Source organism: Barbus barbus (genome assembly GCF_936440315.1).
Source record: "Barbus barbus genome assembly, chromosome: 10".
NCBI classification, from domain to species: domain Eukaryota; kingdom Metazoa; phylum Chordata; class Actinopteri; order Cypriniformes; family Cyprinidae; genus Barbus; species Barbus barbus.
This window is the reverse complement of record NC_136738.1, coordinates 27,945,690-27,959,818: the sequence shown is the minus strand read 5'-3', so window position 1 is coordinate 27,959,818 and position 14,129 is coordinate 27,945,690. Positions and strand designations below refer to the sequence as shown.

At 36.1% G+C, this 14,129-nt stretch overlaps 2 protein-coding genes across 4 annotated transcripts in view; both read right to left on the bottom strand.

Annotated features, from left to right (window-relative positions):
- Nucleotides 1–311: 311 nt before the first annotated feature.
- frzb (frizzled related protein) lies at nucleotides 312–5,409 on the bottom strand. The gene is made up of 7 exons (XM_079427560.1): nucleotides 4,625–5,409; nucleotides 3,783–3,821; nucleotides 3,612–3,668; nucleotides 3,331–3,396; nucleotides 2,996–3,200; nucleotides 2,860–2,923; nucleotides 312–1,301 (listed from the first exon to the last, which is right to left on the bottom strand). Exons 1-7 carry the CDS (start codon nucleotides 5,079–5,081, stop codon nucleotides 1,227–1,229), a joined length of 963 nt encoding a protein of 320 aa, XP_079283686.1. The 5' UTR covers nucleotides 5,082–5,409; the 3' UTR covers nucleotides 312–1,226.
- Nucleotides 5,410–7,055: 1,646 nt separating this feature from the next.
- The window catches only part of LOC306876473 (nck-associated protein 1-like), a 40,259-nt gene continuing 33,185 nt past the window's right edge, over nucleotides 7,056–14,129 (bottom strand). For all 3 annotated transcript variants that reach the window (XM_079427663.1, XM_079427664.1, XM_079427665.1), the window contains 6 exons: nucleotides 13,995–14,075; nucleotides 13,830–13,923; nucleotides 10,777–10,893; nucleotides 10,515–10,624; nucleotides 10,268–10,357; nucleotides 7,056–8,007 (listed from right to left, as the gene is read on the bottom strand). In XM_079427663.1, the coding sequence (XP_079283789.1) occupies nucleotides 7,891–8,007; nucleotides 10,268–10,357; nucleotides 10,515–10,624; nucleotides 10,777–10,893; nucleotides 13,830–13,923; nucleotides 13,995–14,075 (609 nt within the window). In that variant the 3' untranslated portion in view covers nucleotides 7,056–7,890. The remainder of the gene's footprint in view (nucleotides 8,008–10,267; nucleotides 10,358–10,514; nucleotides 10,625–10,776; nucleotides 10,894–13,829; nucleotides 13,924–13,994; nucleotides 14,076–14,129) is intronic.

Below are 14,129 nucleotides of genomic sequence, written 5' to 3'. Positions count from 1 at the left end.
ACAAACACACAACTTTTCACTTCACAAGACTTTAATTGATGGACTGGAGTCGTGTGGATTATTTTGATGTTTTTATCAGCTGTTTGGACTCTCGTTCTGACGGCACCCATTCACTGCAGAGGATCCATTGGTGAGCAAGTGATGTAATGCTACATTTCTCCAAATCTGTTCTGATTAAGAAACAAACTCATCCACATTTTGAATGGCCTGAGGGTGAGTAAACGATATTAATATCTTAAATCATTTTGCTTCTCAAGTAAATGTATGCTTTTAAGTATGTGTATATAAAAATAAATACGTCACACCGAGTTAAGATTAAACATCTTTACTTGAACCGAAAGTACAATGAAGAAATATTCTTGTTTGTCTTGGAAGACAAAATGTCTATTTGTGAAATTGATGTCATTAACAATGCATATATTAATGGTCATGTCTTCAGCTAGATGTAAACCAAGTTATAGACTGATAATGGACTCAGAAGGATTATGTACAGTTTGTACAATAATAGCCATTTTAATTGCATGACACTTGCAAACGCAACGTCTTCCTAGGAACAACACTTAAGATCAAGCATATCTACGAGAGAACAGAAATACAGAAATTATCATGTAAAAAGCTTTTTTTCTTTTTTTAAATGAACATCATTCAGAAAGACCAACAGCTTGTTTTCGTCGTCCACGATAATGTTACACTCCTAGTCTTGGATCATCTCGACGTCTCTGTGCTTCTGCCAAAGGATTCTCTCTCTCTCCCCCCGCGCTGTTCATTGTTCTTCAGCAGAACGTTTAAACCTCCTGAGGGGAAAATCCAGCGCAGCTGCAGTTTGTGATGAGAGCGCGTTTGTTGCTTTTGTACGCAGAGAGCTCAATGGAGCGCTGCGTCATGTCAAAGCACACTGGCATCTCCGTGGCTCTCCACCTCAACGCCGCTAGAAAAATACTCCTCCCTCCCGTTCATTCCTTCTCTCTTTGATGGGCAAAGGCTGCCCGACACTCGCCACCCTTTCCCAACAAGTATACACAGCAATGTAAAACCAACATTTTGTTTGTGCAAAGGCAACATTTTGTTTATGAGAATATAACAACAATAAAACAAAGCAAACAACTAAAAAAACAGTCTCAGCCAAAAATGAAAAACAAACAAATAAAAGTACAATAGTGCAATTTTTCAGTTTTTTGAACCTCCTCTCCTCCTCGGGCTTGTCCGTGTGGTTTTTCTGAGGACAGTTAGTGGCGGCTCCGTCTCGTGTTGCTCCTGCCTGAGTTTGCTCGGCTCTGCTCACGCAAAAGCTGGTCCCAGCGCTGGCACACACAGAAAAACATTAGTCACTTCCCATTGCCCTCTGCATCAGGGGCCTCTTTCCATATTCTCATTCAAAGGCTCTACAGTCTTAGATTTAATGTCAGCAGGTCAAAGCCATACAACACAGAAATTGATGACATTTTATTCTATGCCAAAGTTTGCAGAAGAGAAAAATATTCTTGCTAGCTATTATATGCTTACAAAAACTCTATCTATCTATCCATCCATCCATCCATCCATCATCTATCTATCTCTGTATTTTGGCACTTAAAAAATAAGAATATCATATAAATATAATTTATATATTTTTAAATAGTGCTGTCAAACGATTAATTGTGATTAATTGCATCCAAAATAGAAGTTTTTGTTTATATAATATATCTGTGTGTACTGCGTATATTTATTATGTATATATAAAGACACACATACAGTATATATTTTGAAAATATTTACATGTATATATTTATATTAATTTAATTTAATTTAAATTATAAATAAAAATATTTAATATATAAACATAACATAAAAAAAACATATATGCATGTGTGTATTTATCTATACATATATGGTGCAAACAAAAACTTTTATTTTGGATGCAATTAATCTAAGGTTGATTAATCGTTGCCCAGCACTAATATATATATATATATATATATATATATATATATATATATATATATATATATATATATATATATACACACACACACACACACACAACAAATTTTTATATTTATTGTATATATGTTTGTATGTATGTATGTGTGTGTGTGTGTTTATATATATATATATATATATATATATATATATATATATATATATATATATTACATAATAAATTCTGTATTTTATATATAGGCAATCAAAATTCTGTCTATATATACTTGTATTTGGAGACTTAAAAACACAAAAATAAGTTTGTTGGGTATAAAACTGTTCATACTTTGAAAGAAAGACAAAGTTTGTAGAAGAAAAAAATATTTCCTTACTAGATATAATGACCAAAATAAATAAATAAATGAATGAATAAGGACAGATTTGTCTACATGAATATATGATTTGTAAATGTGAATATATAAAAATAGATTTTATGTATACTTTGATGTATGTTTGTGTGTGCTTACATACAAACACATATGTCTATATATACATATAAGTATCTGGAGACTTAAAAATACATTAATGCCATTATTTTCAATTATCTATAATATAAAACTATGTTTGTTAGATTTGAGATGATAAAACTGTTCATATTTTTAGAAAAAGAAAACCAAGTATTTGGATACTTTTTGGTAGTTAAATGTTAGGAACATTCTTCTACACCTGTAGTTATTCTGCTATGACACCTGTGTGAACTTCCAAGAAAATCACCTTAAGACCGGTTGATTAAAAGTGACTGAGCAAAACTGGCTCATAGAAGTATCATCAAGCATCATTTCTTTGCAGCTGCTGCTTGATTTGATATCTGACCTCTAATGCAATATTTAGATATTTTAAGACTAAAGAATGTAAATGCTTTCTCGGGCCATGGTGATGAATTGAATGCTATTTTCATACCTTCACTTTCCGGCCCATTTTGTCTTTCCACTTCTGTGCAATGGATCCTTCAATGAGCAGCAGTCTGTGGGAGAAATGATTAATGAGAACAGGAATATAATCCACAAATATCCTCATCACATAAATCAGGCCTTACCTGGACCTTTCCTCATTTTCATAACCCATGATGATATATTCCTCATTGGCTGCTAGCGGAGGACACAGACACCCGGAGTTATAATAGAGAGTGACTGTGTCTCGAGGGATGTTGACCAGAGAAGACTTCAGGACGTCTTTGACCTCCACGATGGCACTCAGGTCATGATTTCTAGTCTTGATCTCTTTCACTCTTGCCCGGATGACTGGAAAGAGAAACAATGAAAGCGTGCCCTGAGCTTTAGGAGAACATGTAAGAAATATAAAGCAAACAAAAAGAGCAGTCTGAGACTGCTGAGAACTTCACACAAGATAAATGATAAAATAAGACCTTACCATAATTGTAATTGTTCTTTGAATATGTCTTTTGACCAAGTCTCACAGACTTGCATTTGCACCGATCTAAAACAAAGTAAAGGTATTTAGGTTTAGAATTTTTAGGCAGAACTCTAGTAAATTTGTAATGTTATGTTTATAGAAATATTTTTATATTTTTGTACAGCAAAAATAGACTGTAAAGCACTTTGCTATGCCATTTTAAACATATTTGCACATTACTTATTATGCACACAAACAAAACTAAAAAACATAAAACCATAGATACTTAAATAGCATACCATTAGCTCCTTTGCAGTTGGCATTATGTGAATCCATTGGGAAGTCTGGATTTCCTTCTGTACAAGAACCAGAACTGAGATTACATTTCAAAATGGATATGCATTTCAGAAATTTCCTCTTTAAAATTTGCAATACTTAATCATTCCCAAAGTAATATAACATTATCTCACCAGGGTTACATTTTGAAGGGTCTTGATAGTAAGGATTATCTTTAGGGAAGAAAAGTTCAAGGATTATTTTAACAGAATTTCATTGATGATAATGATTGCAGGTATTACAGAAAAAAAATATACTATACATACTATAAGTTATAACTAACGTATATGAATATAAAAGGTGAATTCATGTAAAAGTAGCCACTTTGGATACTGAGATGACTGTCAAAAGTGCCCCAATAAGACACCTTTTATTATAATATAATATAATAATTCATCACTACTGTGTATAAATATAATATAAAATGGCACATTTTTTGATACTGAGATTACCAAAAGTATTCCAGTCTACCTGAATTCATGCCATATAATAACAATGATGATAAAAAAATTATCGCACACTTTACATATAAACATATTACACACTATATGCATAGACTACAATAAAATCTGTATCTATATTATATAAGCAAATTTTGTATTGGGTAAATTTGCACAAATTGGGTCACTTTTTGACACTGATAAAACTGCCAAAAGTGCCCCAATAATACACCTTTCATTATAATATAATGCCATAATTCATTACCACAGTGTAAATATAATACAAATTGCCTACTTTTCGATAATGATATTATCAAGTGTTCCAATCTACCTGAATCCATGCCTTATAATAATAACGATGATAACATTTTACACACTGTATGCAAAGACTACAATAAAATCTGTATCTATATCATATAAGCAAATTTGCACAAATTGGGTCACTTTTTGACACTATGATTGTCAAAAGAGTCCCAATTTACTCTATATATCATTAACAATAAATAACAAAAATCAATGATAAATGCATGAATAACCTGGCCCCTCCGCCTTGACTATCGCCTCAGGTGAGATGCAGACTCCTCGGTCGTACACAGGTAGCTCCTCGCAGGCCAGACTCTCCGGCCACGTGTGGTTGTACTTCTTCATGACCGGCTCGCAGCCGCACTTGGCCCGCTCGCACACGGACTTGCAGGGCTTGATGGGGTCGTGCTGGAAGTCGATGGTGCATATGGGCGCGTACATGGCGCACAGGAAGAACAGCAGGTCCGGGCTGCACTGGGTGCCCAGGAGCCCCTCGAACTGCTCGATGGCGAGCACGGCGTTGGCCTGCGTGCTGTGATGGAGGTGGTTGGGCATCTTGGTCATGTTCCACGGCATGGACCTGCACATGGGGATGCGGATGGGCTCGCAGGACGCGGCCGCGGTGCCTCGGGGGATCTCCAAGAGACAGGCGATGGCCAGGACGCAGATGAACATCTCGTAGGAAAACATGTTTTTGGTGATTAAAAAAAATACACAATTGAGAGACGACGCTATATATAATTCACCAAGGGCATGCGGAGGTCTTCTGGAGAGCTGGAGACTCTTGCGCGTAAAAGCTTCCCAAAACAAAGTTCCTCAAACTAACTTCAGCACACTGGAGTATTGCACCAGATACACAGAGAACGAAAGCTCTTTAAAAAAATTAATAAAAAATTCTCGCTGAAATGGAGGTAAAAAAAAAAAAAAGGATTTGTCTCCTGGAAATGCTCGTCGGGTTCCTCACTTCAGGAGCGCGCTGGTGAACTGATCTCTCCTCCAGCTCCTGCCGACAGAAAGCGACTGGAATCAGCTGGAGGAGGAGGAATAAGAGGAGGTGGGCTGGGGACATAAAGCAGACCACCTCCTCCTCCATCACTTCAGTCTCCCGTTGCGCCCTCAAACACAAGACTGTTGACTTACTGCCGTAAAAGACTTCCAAGACAAAAGCGCCGTTTGAACAAGTAAAATAGTACATAGAGTTGTGGACATAAGGTGGTGTTAATTTAAAGGCAGACCTCTAATCAACATCGGTCTGTGTTGATTAGGACACTACAATAAGCTTAAACAAAATTAGAGAGGAGAAGGGTCACACTTTACATGTTCTTGAAGTGAATTTACAAAAGTAGCTAATGAACGGCATGCAATTATATTTGGAGCTGATATTTTTGCAATGTAGGCTAAGGCTTAACTTAAAATATGGAGACATTTTTGGCTATACTATAAATTAGCATCTACATGAAAATATAAATATCGTGAAATCAAACTTGCTTCTAATTTTGTGTCTTTAGCATAACGTTTATTTATTTACGAGTAAAATAAGGTTTATGGTTAACATTAATTTCAGGTTTTTGCATAGTCATACCTCAAACATGATTTCTTGAAGAAAAAAAATGCTAGTCGCTAGCAAGTTACTAAACAAAGACTACAACTACCATAAATATATCAGGTTATGTTCTTGACGAATCAGACATCCGTTTGTAGTCTTTATGTAGAAAATTGTTAGCATCTTACTTTCAGCTGCATTTTAGGAATGACTTCACAATCTGTTATACAACAAAATGTGAAAGTCTCCTCAAGAAATGTTAACTACACACCTTAATTTACTCATAAATCGAACAACTGCTAGGCTAAAAACCCATTAGAAATTTCTGAGGGAACTCATGAGTCAAATCCTAATTCTCTTCTGGGGTTTAGGACAATAAACAGCTCTTTTAAGCAAATTCATGAAGTGATACCCGTCCACCAGATGATATAATCACTGAAATAATGTGACAATGTACCACAAAATATCAATATGCTGTGAGAGCCAGAGACATGAATCTAGAACAGCTATGTAGCAAATGGGTTCAATTATGCAGTTACACCTGGAGAAATATGTTTTTTTGTTTCAGCAGCAACTTACAAATTAGGTTTTAACTATATACCTAAAAGGGTCAGGCACAACTTAAATGTGAAGCTAAAAACAGAGTGCAAACAAAAGGTAAAAACAAGTCCATAAAAGTATATCTAAAAACATCTGCACAGTGCCCCCTTTGGCTCATGTGAGAAGATTTAGATGAGCAGCCTCGGATCAAAGAAGTTCAGCAATGTTTCTGTCAGCTTGGACTAAAAACAGAATACGAAAAATGCTGTATATAGAAGCCATTTTTCATATTCCCACATAATACAGTGTCAAAATCACACATGCAACCTGTTAAAGGGTTCCCATACTTTTTGACAAATGAATTTTCCATAAAGTTGCTGGTGACCTCTGGATAAGGACTTTTAATAAAAAAAAAAAAACATCATAAAATTGAGAAAATCATTTAGACAAATATGTGAATTGGCTTGACTGAATTAAAACGAATCGACTCAAAAAGACAATTTACTGCTATTTCCAGGTTTTTCACGACTATCAGAACTACTTTACATCACTAAACAGCATTAAAGTGGACCAGCCAAACTGCATTTGACCTGATGTTTATTCATGTTAAGGAAGATACATCGTCATTTCCAAAAAATCCAAAACATATAAAACCGGTTAAGAGAGAGGAGGGGGAAAACAACTGATAAACATTCAATAAATATGTAAGAATGTTTATTGTAGCTCACAGACAAGTACAATGGAGTGTCAATGCCACAAGGCATCATGAAAGTTAGTTAAAAAATTATACTATGCTTTGTACAAACAACACACGGTTGCTTTTATAACATGTAGTTATGCACAATTCTGCCGTTTCAATCCAAATGAGATGCTGTTTTATCCATTAATTTGGCAAGTATGTCAAAGGAACACAAAGTGTAATGAAAATCAATGCAAATTCACGGGGGGGGGGGGGGGGGGGGATTGGAGAGAAAGCACGCCGTAACCCACACAGATTAGATCTAGAACAACATCAAAAAAAGAATCACTGTTTCATAGAGGCATCTGTTATCGTAACAAGCATTTAGCATGATGTAGAGTTTTTAATAATTCACCCTTGCCCTCCCCCCACGTCCCAACACACACAATTAACTATTTAATGTGTTTATTTCCATGTTTAACCATTGCAAATTAAAACACAAACCAAAAAAAATGGTCAAAATTAAACTTAGTGTCACTAGTTCCTGGGATCAAACTCGATTATTGTAAGTGGTCAATAAACAAATCATTTGTTTCCCTCTTTATTCAGTGTCATAAAAGTTTTGATCCCATTAAAAGTCTTGAACTGGTAAGACTATAACATTGGAGAATCCTACAGAGGAATATGGAATGAGGGCTGAAGTATCCGCCCCTCGAGTGCTCTACGCACGGGAACTCTTACGCGGAAGAAGACACAGACTGCTTGTACACAGCGTGGTAGGCGTTCCGGAGCAGGACGTACGGGAAGCAGGATTCCAAGAGGTCCATGGTGAGGAACGGTGATTCTTGAACGATCTAGACAAAAACAATCATGTTCAGAATCAGAACAGATGTCAGGGTGATGGGATTGGGAGGTTCGTGGGCTCATTCTGATAAAAACCCCTTCTTGCTTTCCATGACGCTCTAATTCAACGCATCCTGTAGATTGCGCTTCAAAGAGTGAAAAATCCCAGGGACAAATCCCCAGCAAGCCTTACAGATCAAAAGAGCTGCGTGACTCAAACAAACAACAGAAACGGTCCTTAGCACATTTCCCAGTCATCACATGGTAATGGACTTAAAAGAACCAAACCAACTGCTTTGGTGCGCACTATTTCTCCATATTGCCATCATTTTTTTAAGTATTTTCCCTATTCATTTTCTCCAGAGGGAGTTCAAAACTCTCCAGTTCTAAGCACTGAATCAAACCATTCCACTCTGAGAACAATCACATTATTATTGCATTTGGTTCAAGGCAACAAAGTTTATGAAGAAAAAAAAAAAAAGACAGACAATTCTAAGTAATATTGTTTATGGGGAAATGGACTATTTATGCCATAAAGCATTTTGAAGTTATGACAAAACTACTGACTTTAGTTCCAGCTAAATAGTTTAATTTTACTGCAAAAAATTATATATTATAATTTGGGATCAGTAAGATTTTAAATGTTTCTTATGCTCATCAAGGCTGCATTTATTTGATAAAAAGTAATATTGTGAAATATTATTGCCGTTTAAAATAAGCTTTGCATTTTAATATACTTCAAAATATAATTTATTCCTGTGAAGCAAAGCTGAATTTTCATACTTGAGTCTTCAGTGTCATATGATCCTTCAGAAATCCTTCTAATATGCCGACTTAACCAACTGTTATGCTGCTTAATATTTTTTAGGACCTGTGCTACATTTTTCAAGATTCTTTGATAAATAAAAAATTAAAAAGAACAGTGTTTATTCAAAATAGAATTTGTGTTACAATAATACACCACTATTCAAAAGTTTGGGGTCAGTAAATGTTTTACTTTTTTCCAGCAAGGATGTTAAGATTTCTACTTTGATGAATAAAAAGTTAAATAGAACAGCATTTTTTCAAAGAATTAAATAAAAAATTATCACAGGTTCCAAAAAAATATTACGCACCACAGCAGTTTCAATACCGATAACAAATAAGCATATTAGAATGATTTCTGAAAAATCACGTGACACTGAAGACTGTAGTAATGGCTGGTGAAAATTCATTGCTGCGTCACAGAAATAAATGACATTTTAAAACATCATAAAATAGGACACCAATATGAGAAACCGCAATAATATATTGCACAATATTACAGTTTTCTGCATTTTTGATCAAATAAATACAACCTTGATGAGCATAAGAGACAACCATTAAAACAAACATTCAAAATCTTACTGATCCCATACTTTTGAACGGCAGTGTATATATAGTCCCATGCTCATTTACACCGATCAAAAATACAGTAAAAACTATTTAAAATTAGTGTTAATCGCATCCAAAATAAACGTTTGTTTACATAATATATGTGTGTGCTGTGTATATTTATTATGTATATATAAATACAAACACATGCATGTATATATTTAAGAAAAATTGTGTTTATATATTAAACATTTATATATAATAGAAAATATATAAATATATATGCATGTAAATATTTCCAAAATATATGCTGTATATGAGAGTATGTATATATACACATAATAAATACACAAAGCACACACAGATATTCTGTAAACAAAAACGTTTATTTTGGATGCGGCACCATTTAAAATGTAATTTAATCCTGTGATGCAAAGCTGAATTTTCAGCATCATTCCTCAGAAATCATTCTAATATGCTGATTTGGTGAAGCATTTATTATTCACTGATGAAAGCAGTTTTTGCTGCTGAATATTTTTTGGTGAAAATCGTGACATTTAGATTCTTTGACGAAATGGTTAAAAGTTCAAGTTCAAGTGCATTTATTTAAAATGCATTTATTTAAAATGGAAACCTTTGAAATATGTCATTTCAACAAGTATGGGAAACAGACTTAACATAATTTCTTCAGACTTAATCAGTTCTCTTTAATAGACCTTTTTATTTTTTGAAAATTTGAAACCAGTTGCTTTCACAGAAGTATATATCATATATACTTAAAAACCTCAGCATATGATAAATCTGTCTTGAATAATTAATACATTATCATTAAAAACTGATACGTCTACAGGGAATATGATTGCACACCATTCTGAAAGGCTGTCTTTTGTCTTGTAACGGAGGTGTGGATTCACTCACCATGTCCAGGAGCAGGTAAACAGACTCCCTGTTCCGTGTAGTGGTTTTATCCGTCTCCTGTCCAATCTTCAGCAGGCTGGAGGAGGCGAGCTGTGGGAGAGAATTACAGTTTTATTAAGCTGCAAAGTCCCAGAGAGAGAGAGTGTTTATTGTTGACATGTTAACGTAAATCGCATGTTGTGTCGTAAAAGTATTGGAAACAAAAAAGCCAGGATTTAGAACAATTACAGCTAATTCTGTTACTTACGGCGAGGAACTCTTTGAGGCGATCCTCTATGCTGCCCTTGTGGATAGTGAACAGAGCAGCGGCAATCTGGTTTATCGCTTTAGCCAGACAGTGAATGTTGTTGCAGTGACCTTAAAAGATTTATAGAGAGTTAACACACACAAGATAAATGCCACGCGCATTAAAACGCGTCGTTCCAGCAGACCGCAGTTCAAACCGCTCAGATGTAATCGGATTTCATTCACAGCGGTTCAGCACGAGTCTGAAATGTAAAAATTGGTACCTTCTATTGCGGGACTGTACTGTGACATCACGTTGCTGGCCAGGGTCGGCATGGAAACGGCCACGAAGACCATCAACAGGCAGGCGATCTTGTACTCCTCCTCCGGGCTAATATTTTCTGTTACAAAAAGAGAATTGAGTTCATGAATTTTCCTTTAGGTAACTCTGAGAAATACTGATGTGCTGCCACTGTGAGATGGCAGGGAACTTGCAGCGATTGCATTACTCTCTCTGGACAGTGTCCGAAAATCTGCACGAAGAGCCAAGAAAAACGGCACTAATGTCCAAACATTAACTCTTATTTATGTTATTAGCGCAACAGCATTTGGAAGTGATTCAATTAAGTCTAGTTTGAGTTGACTCGCTATTTAGATAGTAAACTGAAGACGTTTGGATTTAACCATCAGGGGAATAGAACAAAAACATCGGTGCTGGCCAAGAGGCCTTGGAGGGTCTGGGCTGCCCTGAGAAAATGAAAGCTGTTCACTGGAGAGCTTTGCTCAATTCTGGGGAACTGCTGTGTGGAATGAGGTACGTTTAAGTGCACAAGGCTCTTCTCAGGAAGCTGATTCCTCGAATGGGCTCTAATGCCTGATGAGGGTTTGATAAGCAATGCTGGACAAATGCATCTCCAAACAGCTGTGTGAGAGAAGCTACTTTGAAACTAGCTTCACAAACTATAGCGATACACATCATTGCACAAGCATTGGGTACAAAAAAAATTACAAAATGTTAAGACTAGTGCAATACACTGCAATTTTATACATGCTACCATTTAATATATTAATTTACATTTTAAACAAAAGCACTAAATATATTCTATACTCTGATGTAAAAATACCGTACAAATATTGAAATATTGATTTAAAAGTGTCAGTTTTCCATTAATATATTTTAAAATTTATTCTTGTAATGGTGCTGCTCAATTTTCAGCAAGTTGAAAATAGTTGCCTAATTTGTGAAAATTTTCAGGATTCTTTGATTAGTAGAACATTCAAAACAGCATTCATTTCAAATAGAAATCTATTTATATCATTATAAAGGTTATTGTGGAGCAGTTTAATGCATCCTTGCTAAACAAAATAAAGTATTAATTTCTCTTACTTTCAAAATAAAAAAAAACACATTTGAATAATAAAGGTAAAAGAATACATTTAACATTAAGTAATTTTTTTTTAAATTACATAATATTTATATAACCAAGTATAATATTAAAAATATTGTGATAAACAGCAGCATTTAACTGAATATTTCCATTAAACAATGATGTAAAATGCCTTGCATAGACTCTTTTTTGAACCAGTTAACTGAAACAACCTGTCCAAATGAACTAATTCAATAAAATGAAGTGTGTTTGATTATTGCCTCAGTTTGCATGTCTGTTTGCAGCATTTATAGATCAACCTGCTCAAAATGTTGCTTTATTATGGTAGTACCTCTAATATCAAGGCCTAATGTCTAGTTTAACACATCCTTTGTGGTGGTGGAGAAACTATGACACGAAATGGGCTGATGGCATAACATTTGCCAAGTTCAAAGGTCTATTAAAAAGACTTCGGTCTCTTTAATGCATAGTCTGTGGTGGTCAAGAAACCACACCGCGAAATGGGCTGATGGCACAACAGGTGGCTCATTGTCCTATATACTAAATTTAATGGTTTCTTGTGCACATTTTCACTAAAAAAAAAAAGAAAAAGAAAAAAAAGTGGCCTAATGCTTAGAGAGTCAGACTCGTAACCTAAAGGTTGCGGGTTCGAGTCTCAGGTCCAGCAGGGATTGTAGGTGGGGGGAGTAAATTTGCAGCGCTCTCTTCCAGCTTCAATACCACGACTGAGGTGCCCTTGAGCAAGGCACTGAACCCCCAACTGTTCCCCGGGCGCCGCAGCATAAATGGCTGCCCACTGCTCCGGGTGTGTGTTCACTGCTGTGTGTGTGTGCACTTTGGATGGGTTAAATGCAGAGTACAAATTCCGAGTATGGGTAACCATACTTGGCCACAAGTCACATCACATAAAAGTCTGTATATTTTTTTATTTTTGCAAAGGTCCTTGAGTTATGTAATACAGTGCTAAGAACATAGTGTGAAGAAACCCAAAATTTTGCATAATGAAAAAGTGCACCTCAAATTCATTCAGTCATATTTGGCGATCACTAAAGAATCACTACACAGCTGCCAAGTTACGGGCAAAGTGATGACGTTTCAAAGACAGCTGAGTACTATCACACAACAACAACAAAAAAAAAAGTTAAGTGTCGTTTTCGTTAGCCAATCTTCAACCCTGAAAACGACACTCATGAGACAGATCTCATATGCACAGATATTTTTTATTATTTTTAACTCTTGAGGTTGTGGTTAAGATTGGCCTGGCCAAGTGAGGTTTGAAGCTTTCTTGTGAAATCATTCACCACAGAAATAATAAGACATGGTAAATTGATACTGTGACCAAAGTGAATATGGGTGTGGATGTAATGTATGTTTCTGAGTGTGTATTATAGCATGAGGTTACACCGTAATCACAGTGCAAGCGAGCATCCCAGCGCTGCAGTACTTGACCAGATTAGACCCGATATAAACCATGTGATACCACTTAACGTTTCAACACAAACCAAACCTTTTTTACAGCCAGCTAGCTTGCATCCAAGGTCTTAATACAGGGATTTCTGGTAAATCATTTGGCATGAAATGGCCTTTAGATTTGACTTGCACTTTGGAAAAAGAATTCCAGTTCAACTTTTCTTTCAAGTATGTGCACACCGACGTCACACTTTGTTAACTGCCTATTTTGTAGCAAATGCTGATGAAAGCTGAATTCCGAAAGTAGACGCTCTGCGTTCTAACAAATCTAGAGCAAAAACACCTGATGCGTATCGGCACATCGGCAAAATCTGCACTTTCTTAAGAGGCCAAAACCAAAGAACTTCCAGTTACGCCATTTTATTTTCCTCTGACTGGGAAAAAACCGAGCCAGTTTATATTTTGATGCCAAAAAGTTACATCTGGGTTAGAAATGGCCTGATGCGCATTGCCATCTCAAAAGGTCTGAAATAACCTACCAGACTTCTGGGAAGACAGAGCCACTACCAGAGCAGGGTCGATCTCACAGGGCAGGCCTGCCGCAGAAGACAGCTCGTACACGTTCATGGCGACCTGAGGAAAGGGAGAATTTCAGGTCTGGCGGCCCATCGTTACTGCTGACGGCAAGTCTGAGCGTCACCTACCTTCATGTCAGTTTCACGAGGAATGTGGTCTTTGAAGTCTTCCACGGAGCTCACCAGGAAGGGAATGTGGCAGGACAGCACCTGGAGAAAAGGATACATCTGTGATTAGAACTTATTAGGACAACGACGTCTTCA